Below are 16,873 nucleotides of genomic sequence, written 5' to 3'. Positions count from 1 at the left end.
CACAACTGTGTTTTAAGTACCCCAAACCCTATAATTCCTGTAGCAGATTATTACTTTCCTGCCCTGGAATCAAGTTCTCCTTGCGGGATTGAACTTGAAGTTTTTTGAGGTGAAGTAATGCTACCCTGAGGCTGGAGAGAAGGGGTGAGCACAGACTTATCGGAAGAATTTTTAAAAACTCATTCTGTGTGACATTTTGTTTCATGAAACAGTATGTTATAAATAGATGTTTGTTCCTAGTTACAAATAGATTTAAAAAGATTTATCAACAATTTTGTGTAGCCTACATGTGACTCAGAGATGTAAAGTATCTGACTTTGTTATAGTCAAAGTAGCTTTATTAGTCTACCATTTTTCATTAATGTATATCTTATAGTTGATACTTTTATATATATGTATTATACATTTAACATCCAAGTGTTTCTGGGTCTTGTGTGCTTCTGAAGACCCACAATGCTTTTGTGTTGAACTGGATCCATATTTCTGATAGAATATTCCACTTTGCTTGTCCAGTCTGTACATATAACTGAGGCAGTTTTACTGTTGGATAAGCAGACAAAGAAAAGATAACCCAAAGCTCGGCACTGGCTCAGTTTTGATTTTTTAAATTTTTTTTTAACATGCTTCACGAAAGAGATATCCCTACAGGAAAAATTGAGTCAGCACTTCGCTGCTGAATAAACACTCCCATGTTCTACTTATTTCAAGGAAATATTTTGCTAACTTATTTTCCATCTCTGCTTGTTGTTCACATTGTGACCTCTTCATTCTTATTGTTCGTTAGTTGCCCCATGGTTTAGCAGTATATTTGTGTTCTATATCCGTTTTTTTAAAACAGAATAGAAATGAGTATTACATCACACTTGGCCAACAAGCTTGTGTGATTGCCTAATATTTATTTTGACAGGGATGGAAAAGACATGGCTTTCATTGTTACATGATTTCAAGTACATTTGCATCATTTTATGAAGCAAATCAAACGTGTGGAAGGAACCAGGCTTACCTAACTACTGTTGAAAACAGGTATGGAAAAGGCTGCTGTTCTGGCGGCTTACAGGACCTTAGAAGGCTCAAAATCCTAAAATAGTCTAGATCATCAAAATAAAATTCCCAATGTTTAGCAAAGTCAGAGACAGGCTTGAGGCAGAAAATTAGAATGGGATATCGAACCTCTCAAAATGGGTGGGTGGGTGCCCAAATCCAAGGGTGTGGGTCAGCCCACTGTAGAGACGGGTGGGTGACTACCATGAAATTTGAATTCACCATTATATAGGGTCTTCAGAGCAAATTAGTCCCTCACTTACACCTGTGGAAGCCTATTCCTGTCAGTGAGGTTGCACAGGTGTGAGTAACTGGAAGTTATTAAACAATTCTGTTGCTGATGCACACACACGCACACAAATAGAATGACATTTGCTCTGTCCGAGTCGTGTTGGCTTTGCAGAGCTTACAAGAGTAAAAAGCTGAAAAAAAACTATTTTTGTTGCCAAATGAATAGCTAGGGGGGCTCTGAATCGCACACAGGAAGCAGCTCTTCTTAGTGAGAAGGGCTATTTTTACTTAGTTACTTTTTCTGGAGTAAAGCTGCACTTTAAAAAAAAAAAAAAAAAAAAAAAAGTCATTGGAGCATTTTCCGGCTATGCCAAAAGGACAGGAGACGTCTGATATGCTTTTAATCAGGCCACAACTTTATTATTAGATGTTTGAGGCTACCTGGCAGATAACTGTATAGTGCAGGTAACCCCATGTTCATTCAGGATTTACCCGGGGGGCTCCCCCTCTTTTTCTGTCTAGATCTCCCAGCCAATTCATTGCCAGGACCTTACCATCCACCCCCTGCCTTGTAGGAGGGTTAAGGTGGGCTACAAGAAATGGGGGTTGGCTCCCTGCCATACCAGTCATAGGAGCCCCAGCCACCCTTCCCCACCCCTCCCCCATTCCATTCCTTTAATGAACAGCTCATTTTTAAGCCCTTTTCCAAGCCATTTATCTGGTCACTGTATACTTTTTTGCCACAAGGAGGTGTCAGCAGTTAGCTTGGCTGCCTTCCCCCCAAACCCAGTTGGATTCTCAAACATCTCCTAACGCCCCCTTTTGTATCAGACAGAACAAATCTGCAGCAAAGCCTGGCAGGGGAACCCCACCTTCCCTGAATAATTCTGGTGTCCCAGCTTGCGAAATTGCCAAGCTTCTTATGACCCCAAGGACTTTGACCACCAATCTGTTCACATCCTCCTTGCCTTGTTCACCCAGGTAGTGTTCCACGACTCTCTGCCAGCCATGTGTTACTGTATCAACCCCAGAAATGGTGATAAAGTAATCAATATTCTCCTAGAGCATATTTGAGGACCACCAATTCAATCCATTCCTGCCCTGGGGGAAAAACCTGCAAGGTCTGTACAGGCCTTTGTGTGAATGGCCCTGCCACGCTGCCCTCAATTCGTTCCTGTGAAATCATATTCTTTACAATGTAGCCCATCCATCAAAAACATTTTTGTTTGTTTGTTTGATATCAAATTACTCCTAGTCCCCATAAAGAGGATCCTAAAACATGAGCAAACTAACCAAACATTCTATCTGAAATTTCTATCTGAAAGTCCTTCACAGTTCAACCAAATACAGTGTATTTTACATGAGGAGATGATGCACAATATCCAATATTACATGTTGGAGGAATGCAGAAGGGGTAGGCTATGGGGAGTCAGAACTTACTTATATTTGGTCAATGAGCCCTTTAGAATTTCTCATATTTGTTTCTGTAGTGTCTTAGTAGATCTGTATGCAAACTCTACGTGGCATAGATTGTATTTTCCTATATGTGTGTGTACGTGTGCATAGCACATTTCTGGTACAACTGTAATACAAATAATTAACAGCAAATTCATCTGGTTTTGGAACTAATAATAATAACAAATATGCAAACGTTTTTTTAAATGTTTTGATTTTGCAAGACTCCCATCTCTATTGTAATTCCAATAAGCCTTCTATGTATTGCTGACTTTTACATATAACTGACTTTTATTTCTACATCTTCCCAGCCCCATAAGCACACATTATTTATATGATGTTCTTAGTTAACAGATTTGATTTTCATGATTGTTAGTTGAAGTAGTGAATTTTAATTTCCATCAATACCACCCTAGACTGCATACTTTTGTTTACTTCTTCTGTAGCATGGCAGACCCTTAACCTGGAGTAGATACTTGTGATTATTTTAATACCAAACTGCTGTCTTGCATATAGCACCAAATATTTAAAATATAGAACTACTGTAAATTCTCTCTTCCACCAAGATAACACTAGGTGCCTTTCTTCCCCTTAACTTGTTCACACTACTTCAGTCCTTCTGCATATAATTTTGTTTACTCTACACACGGAAAGGGGTGAAATTACAAATTCAAAATATGCCAAATATGTCCTCTGTGAATGATTCCACTTTATTCTGTTGTGTTGTACAAATAAATATGCCTAAACCACTCATTTAATAACTCTTATAATATAAATGATAATGACATACTATGTATAAATATTGGTTTAACACCAATTTAACTATTGTCGTCTTTTTGTGCAGATATGAACAAGCTTTTCTAACTAGTCTGACAGGGCTGAGGCCTGAAAAATATTTTTGGATCGGTCTTTCAAATATACAAGAAAAGGGAACTTTCAAGTGGACCAATGGTGAAACAGTCTTATTCACACACTGGAATTCAGAAATGCCAGGTATATACAGCACCACAATATTGGTTGGGGAGTACAGGGGCCACACTGCAATACTCAGTGTTTAGACAGATTTTTTTTTTGTAATTCCCTTACCAATTCATTCTATATCCTCTGCTGGATTGTACAGCAGTTGGCAGTTTGCAGATGCTTCCTTGGTGAAGGGTAGCATTGTCAGGAATTTTGGTTTGCTACTTTGGTGTGAATGGTGTAAGTGATCTGCATGCCTGCATTATGTTAGCCTGATGGTTAGTGTTGAAATGGGATTGTATACAAGCTTGGAAAAAGCTCAAAGCTGAAATCAGGGTTCTGATTTGCCATTGTAATGGGAAAGACTGAGTTAGTGTTGGGGCTGGGCTGACATGGAGTACGTAGTGTGTGGTGGCTTAGAGTGAATGCTAGATAGGAAATAGGGGGTGAGGTATCTTGTGATGTACTTGACCCCATCATAATCAGTATGTTACTGGAGGGAATATCACTAAACAGTTATAGTTAGTTTGGGGTAACCTAGCACTGAATGAGACGGGCCAAAAAAATAGAATTGAAAAATAGCCTTGTAAATAGTAGCTAAGACATCTTAATTGTTCATCCTAAAAACCTGTTTTTTAATATGAAAATATCATGCCATCCTGCTAACAGGCTCTCCCTAGGACAGCTTGTTCTGTTAAACACCAGATTTATTTAGATCACTTTGTTATCTGAGGATATTTCAATTCCATCTGCGTGGTTGTAATTCACCCCTTTGCAGAAGGCCAACCCAATGGCTTGTGCAGCCCTTAAGTTCTGAAAATAGGGTTTAAGTAGGACTTAGGTGCTGCTAGACACCATGCTGACCATTCGCTATGCCCATAGTGAACAAAATTCTGCATTACTTTTCATAAGATCCTGTGGTTAGCCTTTATCTTCAAATGCTTTTAATGCATGTTGAAAAATGCCCACTGGCTTTGGTAAATCATATAAGGCATGATCAAAAGAACGGTGGGCTACATAGATACAGATACTGCAGTCACCAAAAGGGACCAAAACCGGGGTCTGTTAAAACTGAGAACATAGCACCAAAAACACAGGCCTCTGCCACTTGAGTTCAGAGGAAAACTCTAGTTGTCAGAGACTAGACGGTTGTGAAGCTGCTAGGGCCAGCCACTAAAAGGTAACAGGATGATATGTACTGACTAAGTATACTAGACATATATGTACCTCAAATTCACTGAATGACCTTTGTGAGTTGAAAAATTATCCATTTGAATGTGTGCAGAAATATAATTTGTTTATATCAGGACAGAATTCAAAGTTCATGAAGTTCTAGATGATTAACAGTTTGGTTTTCATTTCTTTTTATATGTATAAAGGAAGAAAGTCAGGCTGTGTTGCCATGAGGACTGGAATTGCTGGTGGATTATGGGATGTTGTGAAATGTGAGGAAAAGGCAAAATTTCTCTGTAAACAGTGGGCTGAGGGAGTGACACCTCCGCCTATTCCAACAACAACTCCTGTCCCCACATGCCCAGAAGGTTGGAATTCAAACAATCGTATTAGTTTCTGCTTCAAAGTAAGTACAGCAAATAATTCTGAATGAATATAGACTCTGTACATGTTTGAAACACAGAAGTGCAAAGAAGAACTTAAACAAGAATGACTTCCGTGCAGACTAGACATGTCTACATTTTCTCTCCATCCTGAAAGGATCTCTGAGTGTTTTGTAAACAGGATTTACAAGCTATCGATAGGGGTCACCTCACCCATCACTGAAATGCAGACACTAGCAACTATTTAATAATACACAACAATAGGCGAGAGAGGCTCGCAACTGCTCCCATCTCTTCTCACCTCTGGTGTTCAAACCTGACTTTTCTTCTCCCACATCTCTAAGTCCTATTAAATTTTAAACTGTTTTCTCCTCATTGTTTGTATTATAGTAGAGGTTGGTCTCACCAGTGCCCTCTGCTAGCTGTGGCTCAAATGTCTCATGTAAAGCGAAACAGATTCTGTGTACAAGGCATTCTGTAATCTGTATAACGCATTTTAAATTTTATACTGTCTGCTTTTTGATTTGTTAGATTGTATGACATCATACCATAGGGGAAATAGCTCATGGGTTTTGATTCTATGATTTATACAGCACATCTCTGATTGTAAAATATACTCTCATTAGCTTTTTTCAAGAGATCAAAAGAAAACCTGGTTGGACTCTCAAGGTTATTGTAGAGCTATAGGAGGAGATCTGGCCACCATTAATGGTAAAGAAGAACAATATGTTGTTTGGCGTTCCATAGCGTGAGTATCTATCTATATTATGGTTATTTTTTCACTTTATCAATTAAATGAGAAAAATAAATGCCTTTTGATCCTTCCTGCAATAGTTGGTTTCAGCTAAATATTCATACTTTGGTACAATATTTGTCATCCAATTTAAAATATTTTAGAATTGTAATATTTACAATCAGTTAGGGATTCCAAAAGTTGAAAGAATTAATGAATTGGTGTACTTTTGTCTGCATATTATTTTGGAATTTGTAAAATTGCCACAGAAGTAATTTGATACAACATATGAAAATTTATGAAGAGAGAGGAAAATATTCACATAAAACTGGTCAAGGTTTTTATTGTTCCCTAGCTCTAACTAACCAGGTACTTGAAATGATTTCAGACAGCTTTGCTTCTATGCAGGGAATGTGAATGCAGTTACGTGGTCTCTAGTAAAGGAACTCATAACATAGGGTAATACATTATCAATGTGATCAAATGTATTTTTTAAGAAAAGCAGCGTGCACATCACAAAACAGGTTTTTCTAGCAATAGCTTCTGAAAACAATCCCCATGTATTCCAAAACACCAAAATCAAGTATTTTTGGCCAAATTTTCAATGAGCCCTTAAATTATGCTTGTAAATTTTGCATGTGCAGGTTGGAGCTCTGAACCTGATTCAAAGGCCATTGAAGTCAGATCCTTATCATTGATGTCAGCAGGCTTTAGAACACTTTGTGGATGCAGATAGGATAGTTACTCAGTCTTCTACTTTACTGCACGTGGAAGTTGTGTGTGCAACTTCCAGAAGCAATTTTAGAGACCATTTTAACTTTCCATTATTAGGACACTATTTTACCATCATTACTTTCATTAATGATCATTATGCATAATTCCCAATCCTGCTGGAAATGTATAATAAGTAGGATTCCACAGGGGTCTGTTTTGGGACTGGCTCTGTTCAATATCTTCATCAACGACTTAGATATTGGCATAGAAAGTACGCTTATTAAGTTTGCAGATGATACCAAACTGGGAGTGATTGCAACTGCTTTGGAGGATAGGGTCATAATTCAAAATGATCTGGACAAATTGGAGAAATGGTCTGAGGTAAATAGGATGAAGTTTAATAAAGACAAATGCAAAGTGCTCCACTTAGAAAGGAACAATCAGTTTCACACATACAGAATGGGAAGAGACTGTCTAGGAAGGAGTACTGCGGAAAGGGATCTAGGGGTTATAGTGGACCACAAGCTAAATATGAGTCAACAGTGTGATGCTGTGGCAAAAAAAGCAAACGTGATTCTGGGATGCATTAACAGGTGTGCTGTGAGCAAGACATGAGAAGTCATTCTTCCGCTCTACTCTGCGCTGGTTAGGCCTCAACTGGAGTATTGTGTCCAGTTCTGGGCACTGCATTTCAAGAAAGATGTGGAGAAATTGGAGAGGGTCCAGAGAAGAGCAACAAGGATGATTAAAGGCCTAGAGAACATGACCTATGAAGGAAGGCTGAAAGAATTGGGTTTGTTTAGTTTGGAAAAGAGAAGACTGAGAGGGGACATGATAGCAGTTTTCAGATCTAAAAGGGTGTCATCAGGAGGAGGGAGAAAACTTGTTCATCTTAGCCTCTAAAGATAGAACAAGAAGCAATGGGCTTAAACTGCAGCAAGGGAGGTTTAGGTTGGACATTAGAAAAAAGTTCCTAACTGTCAGGGTGGTTAAACATTGGAATAAACTGCCTAGGGAGGTTTTGGAATCTCCATCTCTGGAGATATTTAAGAGTAGGTTAGATAAATGTCTATCAGGGATGGTCTAGACAGTATTTGGTCCTGCCATGAGGGCAGGGGACTGGACTCTGACTCTCGAGGTCCCTTCCAGTCCTAGAGTCTATGAATCTATGAATAATATATCCAGCAATAAACAATTTTGAGGTTTTCAATAATTTTACATGCAAAAAACCCTGCGTTTTTACCTGATTAAAATAAAAAGTTCCCCTTTTCTGCTTCTGGTCTGTTGTTGGCCTTATTGGGCAGGACAGTTTGTATGCAATTTGATTCATTTGAAATTAATAAATAGCAATAAAACCCCAACAATATATTTACATTATAAATACTGATATACAAACTGCATATCTTCTGGTATATGGGAATACAAGTATATTATATGTGTGTACTCCTGTGCTTAAGGGGAGAGATGTTGTTTTCGGTGCCTCACCCCGTCCCCAACTTCATTAAAAAAAAAACAAACAACAGAGTGTGGGCAGCTGTGAGCTAGTGGGCCGAGTCCATGACTGGGATATGTGGATTTTATGGTAGTCTTGATCTGATTCATTGTGTGACTGTCAAAAGTCCTGAATGGATGGGTTGGCTCCATCCATTCAGGACCTTTGACCAGCAGACGGGTGCTCCAGTCAATAAGGTTAAAGTACTTTATTGATTCGGCCCCTCCCCAACTTGGGGTGGGGAGGGGGAGGGAAGAGAGGCCAGAACAACAGAAAAACAACCAGTCAAAACACCCCAGCGGGGAAGTTGACAACATTAACAGTTTGACTAGGTAAATCTCAGACAATGAGGCCAATTTTTAAAAGGTATTTAGCTGCTTAAAGGTGCAGGTACACACCTAATAAGATTTTCAACAGCAGCTAAGCAGGTTAGATGCCTAACTTTTATTGAAAGTCTAACTCATTTAGACACTTTTGAAAATCCCACTAGGCACCTATGTGCATCATTAAATGCCTAAATACCTTTGTTAATTTGCCCAAATACCTACTAGCCAGCCCCGCTCCCTTTTGTTCTTAACTCTTTGTTCTGCTCTTTCCAACAGATTTTAGGAGTATTTTTACAGAAAGTTTATGAAACTTCTTGGTGTGATTTAGATTTTTGAAACTTATTTCATATAAAAATGTTTCTCTTGTTTTTCTTTAATCTGTCTGTATATCTTGTGTTTTAGGGAAAATGGATACTATAATCAGAAATTCTGGATAGGTTTATATTATTTGAATCCTGATGATGGATTTGCATGGAGTGATGGGTCTCCAGTGAGTGATTTAGTTTTTCCACAATTGTTATTTTTCTTTCTGATTCTGTAATCCTCATGCTTTTTTTAAAAAATAAGTTTATTCCTAATCATATTCCTGAACCCCTGTTAAGCTGCCATGTGCAAGGCTGATAAATAGCTATCCTGTAGCCAGATTGTGTACAACACACTATTTTTTATTGTAAAATATGTTTAAAATAAAAAGTGAAGAGTAAAAGTGACTAATATGAGCATAAGGGTTGTTTATGTACACAAAGGTATAGTCACAAAAGAGAAATTGCTCTGACTTGCCTACAGAAAGGAGATTTTTTTTTAATGTCTATTTTTTGCCTGTCCATTTGCGGTGATAAAGGCTTGGTGAAATTGGTGTAGTTGTAAAATATAATAATGGTAGTTTAAAATACTATCTGTAACACCTAAAGCCATGGATTGCTGCCCCTTTGCCCTTATGTTTTGTAAAAATTAAAATGAATAAAACGTAACAGAAAATAGCTTAGGTCTTGTCAATTTACCCTTTTCCGGAGCTAATTTAGAACCTGATCCTGCAGAGCTCCGCACTCGATAGGTCATACTACTTGTATGCCAGTGTAACTCTGTTGAAGCCAAGGTGTAAAACTGAAGCAACTGTAGTGAATTTGGCATTGTGTGTGTATTTTCCAGTCCAGTAGAACTGGTTTAAAAAAAAAAAAAGAAATCCAACAGAACATTTTTCATTTTGAAAATGTGAGTTTGTTGACATTTAAATATTTTATGGGTTATATTTTGATTTCAATGCAATTTTAGCTGGAAAAAATGTTTGAAAAGGATCTGAAGAAGAGCCCTGAGCAAGCTCTAAAGCTTCTCTCTCTCACCAACAGAAGTTGGGCCAATGAAAGATATAACCTTACCCACCTTGTCTTTCTAAAAAGAATCGTTTAGACTTTTGTTTTGTTTCAATAAGGTAAAATGTTTTGTTTCGAGTTTGTTTCAGTTCATTTTGTTTTGACTTGTATTAAATATTCATATTGTTATATTTTATTTAATGTATTATCATATTTCAACATCATAAAACCAAAACATTTTACCTTATCAAAACAAAATATGTTGATGTTCTCAAAATGTTTTGATGTTTCTGAAAAAAAAAATTTGAGGGGGGGGGAGAGGAAATGTCCATTCTGCAAGAAATTTAGACATTTTAACTTTTCATCCCAATTCAGAATCTGAACACATTTTGAAATGTTCAGAATTTCCCACAGAATAGAAATTCCATTTGTCTGACCAGCTTTATTTTCCAGCTTGACTCTGGAAATCCAACTTGGGTCTTTGTGGTTTTCCTGCTGCAGAACAGTTACTATCTCTTTCTATGAAGAAAATAGTAATACAATTATATTTCCACTTTAGATGATATATACAAACTGGGCCTATGGAGAACCCAATAATTATCAAGGAATGGAACTTTGTGTAGAACTCAGTGGAGATTCCAGCATGTTATGGAATGACAGGCACTGTGACTATGTATATGACTGGATTTGTGAAATAAAGAAAGGTACAATGACGTCTACCTTTAAATAAGAACAATAAACAAAACAGAAGAAATGAATTTTTTGTCTAATTTAAAAAAAATAGTTTGACTTAAGAATGTCACATGCAAGAAGTGAAATAAGAACAGTGTGAGGGTATTAAGTCATCTGTCTTCATTAAATTTAAATATATAGACTATCTAAGGGGTGTCCTGGTATTATGTCCATGATCTGCCTTATTCTGTTACATGCCCTAAGGAAGGCACTGTAATTCTTGAATTTCATTCATTTTATTCTGACAGGCACAGATAGCTTTAAGATTGAATTTCAAACTGAATTCATATTTTCCCTTTTCATTTGTTCATGCTTTCCTCCAACAAATTCCTTTTGGATTAATATTTTCTGAGGTTTGTTTTAAGTTTATTGGAAAGGTTTTTTTTTCTCAGATCAATTTAATCTTTTTTTTCTTTGAGTTTTTAAAATGTGAAAAATTGGTTCTCCTTTGCATGTTCTAATTAGACTTTTTTTTGGCCAGATAACTGAAGCTAGATATTGTAAATTGTGCTTATTTTGCACATCTCTATTTTGAGATCCGAGATTCTTCAAGCCAAACTGAAGAAAATCAATTCCATAGTTTTAAAGCCACTGTGCATAAGCAGTAGGATTTTTCTGCATTTGCAGTAGAATTTTTCTATTTCAGCTACTGAGCCAATTTCCTTCAAACATGGTTTGATTTTTAGGTCTCAGAAATCTTCAAAACAAATGAAGTTTGAAGAAAACCAGGTCAGTAGCTTTAAAGTTATGGTAACAGGTAAACATACTCAGAATTAGGATGACTTTAACAAATGTGTCCTGAATGTGTTGAACTCAAATTTTGGATGGCTGGCATGAGGACACCTTTATTAAGGAATTCTGTTTTTTTGTGGCATCAAGCCCCAAAAGCTCCAAATCAAGGAAACTTCAAGTTCTAGAAGCAGCATACATAGCAAATTTTAAGTATTTCAGTTACTACTCCAGCAATTGCCTCATCACAGTCTTTTTTTTTTATTTAGGGAGAGCATAGAGTGAAGGTCACATTTCAGATGAATGAGAGCAAAAAGTTAGACCAGAAAGATCCGTTTATGATGGGTAAAGAAATTTCTGGGAAATTCATTAGGAAATTTCACTAAAAGGTTAACACTTTTGAGATTCTATTTACTCAGCAAGGACAATGACTAAAAAGAGATGACATAGACAGAGAGACATCAAGTGTTGTGGAAAGTCATTTTCTCTAGTGCCAGCTACCAGGAAAATCCATGATATGACTAACAAGGCTCAGAGAGTACCTGTGGCCTGCCTTTTATGCTACTGAGAAATTATCAGGAAAGTGTTAAATTCCACTGCAATATATTGTGATAGTTCTTTTTTTCAGCTGGTACTATACATGAACTGAAAAAATTCACAACAAAAATCAAATTTGTTTTCATTTTACAGGATTTGAAATGGACCCGTTGTAAAGCATATTGTCACAACATTTTTCAAATGAAAGTTTTATCAAAAACCTTATCTAAATGGTTAACATCTTTCATTTTCTAAAAACCCAGTTTCAGTAAATGAAAAATGTCATCATGGTTTTTTTATTAAAAAAATGTATTAAAAAGAGTTATCAGTTTTTTTAACAAAAATTGTCTGAGAGAAAAGGCCATTTTTCAATGAAAAAAATTTATCTGAAAAATATTAAATCTAGTAACACCTGTTAATGGATTGTGCCTAGTCTGCCTCTTATCTTCCACTGCACATACTAGTTTGTATACAAAATCAATACAAAAAAGAGGCATAGAAGCTTTTGCAGAGCAGGACAAGCATCTGCTGTGCCCCGTGCATCTGAAAACAGTTCTAATTCAATTCTGACACACATTTAAAGGTAACTTGCAGTGTATTGTGTATATGTAAAGAATGACTGGAATCTAGAGCTTTGGGGCAGAGATGTTTTCTTTGAATTTTACCATATAAACTTGAGTACGGGCGGGAGCGGGGGAGGTTGTGCTACATGGCTATGAGATGTATTACATGTGGTTTTATTTTATTTTACAGGAGCAAAAGTAAATCCTGAACCAACGGAGCCTCCTAGTCCCAGTGAGTTTTTTTTTTTTAGTAATGTATTTTAATAATTATAATGAGAAGGGCAATAAATATAGCCTCATTATTTGCCTTACAGAATATAAACTCACAGATGATGGATGGATTATACAAGAAGACAAGCAGTATTATTTCAGCACAGAAAGTGTTCCCATGGAAAAAGCCCGGGAGTTTTGCAAGAAGAATTTTGGAGATCTTGTTGTCATTGAGGGTGACAGTGAAAGAAAGATGCTATGGAGATATGTGAGCAAACCAGGTCTTGCTTCAGCAATTAGTAATCTAGTACAGTGAACATGGTCACAGAATATTTCACTTTAGAGCCTGATTCACTACTATGTTGTTCCAGTTTTATGCTCGTGAAACAATGTAGTTACATTGTCATAAAACTGCAATAATGCAGTGGCGAATTAGGCCTTTAGTTGGCAAAGTAGTCAAGACAGGGACTGTGTTAGCAATTGCCAGTTGATCTTAAACTTTATTTTGAATCAATTTATGGCTATAAATCAGATTTTTAACAAGAACCAAATTGCTTTGCAAAATAACAATTGCCAGAGTTAGCCACTGCTTCACTTGTCAGTCTCAAAAGAGCTGAATAAAGTGGAAGTTTTCACCGATAAGATGGGCAGGATCTGGCCTGAAATTACTGCGCTGCTAGGTTGCTTGACAACTTCAAAATATCCTGCAGAGCTGGAGGCCTTAAATGCAATACTCCAGATAAAATCAACAGCTCACGGTCTTGTTGATTTCAGCGTGTGTGTGTGTGTGTGTGAGAGAGAGAGAGAATAAAAGTGGAATTGCCAGAGAGAGAAGAATAAAAATGGAATTGCCAATCAACAGGTCTGTCCCTTATCTCTCAGCATTGTATGACTGGCAAAATCTTGAGAGGGAAGTGAGAATTTGGGGCATAAATTGAGACCCAGGGAAGAGCTTGTTTACCCTGATTGATTAGGAAACTTGGGGTAAATTCTCCTGTAGCCTATGAGTTGGTCTCCATTTTATAAAATCAGACGTGCATATAACGCAGTCTTTCATTAAATAACAATTTTGCTCAACTGACTAAAGAGCAATAGTGAAAGGATCTATCTTGGATTTAATCCAAATCATAGGTGAGAGAATGTCCGTCACTAGAAATTTCTCTAGGTGTTAAATCCAACAACTTTGAAGAGAAACTGAAATAAGTACTCATGTGATGGCCACTGTCTTGGCCAATATATTGGGGATTGAACTGGGTACCTCCAGAGCAAAAAGCATGAGCTGTTACAACTTAAGCTAAAGAGTCAAAACTCTATTGCTGTGGGATGAAAAAACTTATATCCTCTGTGAATCAGTGCAGAGGGGGACCTGTAACTCACTCTCCAGGCAGTTACACTAAAATATTTTTGATATATAAAGAGGAAGTGTTAAAGATTTATGTTTTTGTTTTAGATCTTGAAAAATGGCAAAGATGATGCATATTTCATTGGTTTAGAACTGAGTTTGGATAAACAGGTTAGGTAAGTAAACAAGCAACATCAACGCTAGTCAGATGAACTGTAGTGAAACTGGTCTTGTATTGGACAAAGCTGTGATTACAGAGAACTTTAGGGTGAAATTGTGGCCCGGTCAAAGTCACTGAGACTGTTTTGCCATTGACTTCAGTGAGACAACGATGTCACCCTTAGTGTTTCCATTACTGAGGGTTGTAAAAATTTATTCTGGACTAAATATTGGCATAAAGATCTCAGTTCACAAGCATATTTAGTTCAACATTTTTAGAAAAATCCCGCATTTCTTATTTATTATAGCATTTCTATATGATCAATCACTATAATAGCTACTTTACATTTTCTATAGTGGGGAGGGGATTGAGTTGAATTGTGCACTCAGTTACGCCATTGGTCTGAATCTTACAAAGTAAAACCACACTGAGGAATTTAAAAGAATGTTTATATATTGATAAAGGACCAAATTCTGCCGTCATAGAAGACCAGCTTCCATTGAAGTCAATAGTATTTTTCCATTGACTCCAGAGGGAGTTGGCTCAGGCTCTTAAACCCTTACAAATCCATTAATTCCTTAAGAGTATTAGAACATTAACCTTTAAACAACAACAACAACAATGAGGAGTCCTAATGGCACCGTAGATTTGTTAGTCTCTTAGGTGCCACAAGGACTCCTCATTGTTTTTGCTGATACAAACTAACACAGTACCACTCTGAAACCCTTTTTTTTAAAGTTCAGTAGTTCTGGTGGATTTTGAAAAGTACTTTGCCATTTGTTTTAAGATTAGTAGTGCATCTCAAAAGATTTAAATTGGAGTTTTGAAGTTCTACCAGGCATAAATCTCTTTTTTTTAATTTAATTTGACTACCGATAGAACTGGATCAATCCAATTTCAGTTTAGACACATCTCCAGTTAACTCAAAAGAAAAAAATGATTTAAAAAAAATAGTGTTTACTCAGAAGGAATAGAAAAAGTGATGCTAGAGATAAAGCCTGGATTGGGGGAAATGGGAGTGTCTGGATTCTGCTGTGCCATGCTAATCAAAACAATAATAAAACAAGTGCCACAGAAACGTCAATCAAATCTCCAGAAATTCACAAAATCGTGGGTAGCCAGCCAGAGATGCCAAATATGACAAACAGGGATCAAAGCCGAAAGGAAGTCCCTGTTTCGATGGAGTGTCTGGTTAAACCCAAAAAACAAATAAAGATAGTGGTATGGAATGTTCGAACAATGTATGAAACAGGGAGAACAGCATTAGTAACAAAGGAAATGAGAAAATATGGTATTAACATCCTTGGGATCAGTGAGATGAGGTGGACGGACACTGGTATGTTAACACTGGACTCTGGTGAGACAATTTTTTATTCAGGATGCACAGATGGATATCACCATGAAGGGGTGGGCATCCTTGTCGACAAACAGACGAGAAAGAGTTTGTTAGGATGGAGTCCTGTTAAAGCATAAAGCAACACAGAGCGGACGTTCGACCTGTAGATCTCTACCTTGGTTTTCATTTGCAAGATGGCCAACCTCCAAATGTTCTGAAGTCTATAGAATGCAGTTGCTGCAAGACCGATTCTGGTAGATATCTCCTTCTGAATATTACCATCAGCCGATATGTAACTACCAAGATATTTAAAATCGTTCACCTCCTCCAATTCTACGTCTTCGTAGACATACTACTGTCTTCATCGAGCTGGCTGTTTTTACTTTCATTGTTTTGCTCTTACCGGCGTGGATATTAAGTCCCACGCACCTTGCTGCTCTACCTACTCTATCAGTCTTCTCTTGGAGGTCCATCTGAGAGCTTGAAATCAGGAAAAACAATAAGATAGAAAGTCGGCTTCAGGGTTTTGAAGGAAGGTGTCTTAGGCAAATTCTTAACATACACTGGCCGCAGTGTATCACCAATGTTGAAGTGAGCCGATTAACGGGCATTAACAACATAGTGGATGAAGCCAAACAACGAAGATGGAGATGGTTGGGGCATGTGTTGAGAATGGGTGCTGATAGACACCCTCATATTGCCCTATGATGGACACCACAAGGAAGAAGGAGGAGAGGTAGACCATTGGGGACGTGGCGAAGGACCATTGAAGAGGAAATGAAAGGCATGGGAATGAAGTGGGATGAAATTTGCTGCCTCGCTCAAGAACGAAATGAATGGAGGAGAACGGTTGACGCCTTATGCTCCACTGGGAGTGAATAAGAGGAAGAAGAATGCTAATCCCTAGCTTCCATAGTGGCCCTTTGGCTACATTCAGAATTGTCCTGGGTCCCAGGATTGAGAGGTACAAAGGAGTATTAATAGTCGCAAATCGGGGCGAACTCAGCTGTAACTCAAGGTCTGTGCTTTTGTAGAAACAGTAGGTTTGTTTCTCACTCATTACTTTTCAACAAAGTTCATAGTTATATATAAGTACTTACTACCATATCTTCCTTCCTTGCAGGGGTCACCATGTATAATATTCCTTTCTGGCCAGCAGTTACCACACCATGGTGCCTGAAATATTGCAGTCTTTTCCTGAATTTAAAATAGGAAATAATTAACATATCTCAGGTTTCCTATGATGGTAACTGTTGACTTTTTCATAGAAATCACTATATGCATCTTATCACATCTTCAGTCTTGTTTTTTCTGTATTATTCATTATATAATTTGAAATCAATCAGTTGTTTACAGAAAAATAAAAATCAAAAGAAAATAGACATAGAGCTAGAATATGAACCATATCCGCCAACACACTTGGACTGTCTTTTGCTGCTCCAGCAA

General features: G+C 37.3%; 1 protein-coding gene across 2 annotated transcripts in view; it reads left to right on the top strand.

Annotated features, from left to right (window-relative positions):
- LOC120397231 (macrophage mannose receptor 1-like) overlaps nucleotides 1-16,873 on the top strand; it is a 99,847-nt gene that overhangs the window by 42,488 nt on the left and 40,486 nt on the right. For both annotated transcript variants that reach the window (XM_039522929.1, XM_039522930.1), the window contains 9 exons: nucleotides 908-1,023; nucleotides 3,572-3,720; nucleotides 5,067-5,266; nucleotides 5,870-5,991; nucleotides 8,911-8,998; nucleotides 10,378-10,522; nucleotides 12,570-12,611; nucleotides 12,694-12,857; nucleotides 14,040-14,107. In XM_039522929.1, the coding sequence (XP_039378863.1) occupies nucleotides 908-1,023; nucleotides 3,572-3,720; nucleotides 5,067-5,266; nucleotides 5,870-5,991; nucleotides 8,911-8,998; nucleotides 10,378-10,522; nucleotides 12,570-12,611; nucleotides 12,694-12,857; nucleotides 14,040-14,107 (1,094 nt within the window). The remainder of the gene's footprint in view (nucleotides 1-907; nucleotides 1,024-3,571; nucleotides 3,721-5,066; nucleotides 5,267-5,869; nucleotides 5,992-8,910; nucleotides 8,999-10,377; nucleotides 10,523-12,569; nucleotides 12,612-12,693; nucleotides 12,858-14,039; nucleotides 14,108-16,873) is intronic.

Source organism: Mauremys reevesii, linkage group 2, assembly GCF_016161935.1.
Source record: "Mauremys reevesii isolate NIE-2019 linkage group 2, ASM1616193v1, whole genome shotgun sequence".
NCBI classification, from domain to species: Eukaryota; Metazoa; Chordata; order Testudines; family Geoemydidae; genus Mauremys; species Mauremys reevesii.
Note: the sequence above shows the minus strand (reverse complement) of the source record. Positions and strands in the feature narration are given on the sequence as shown.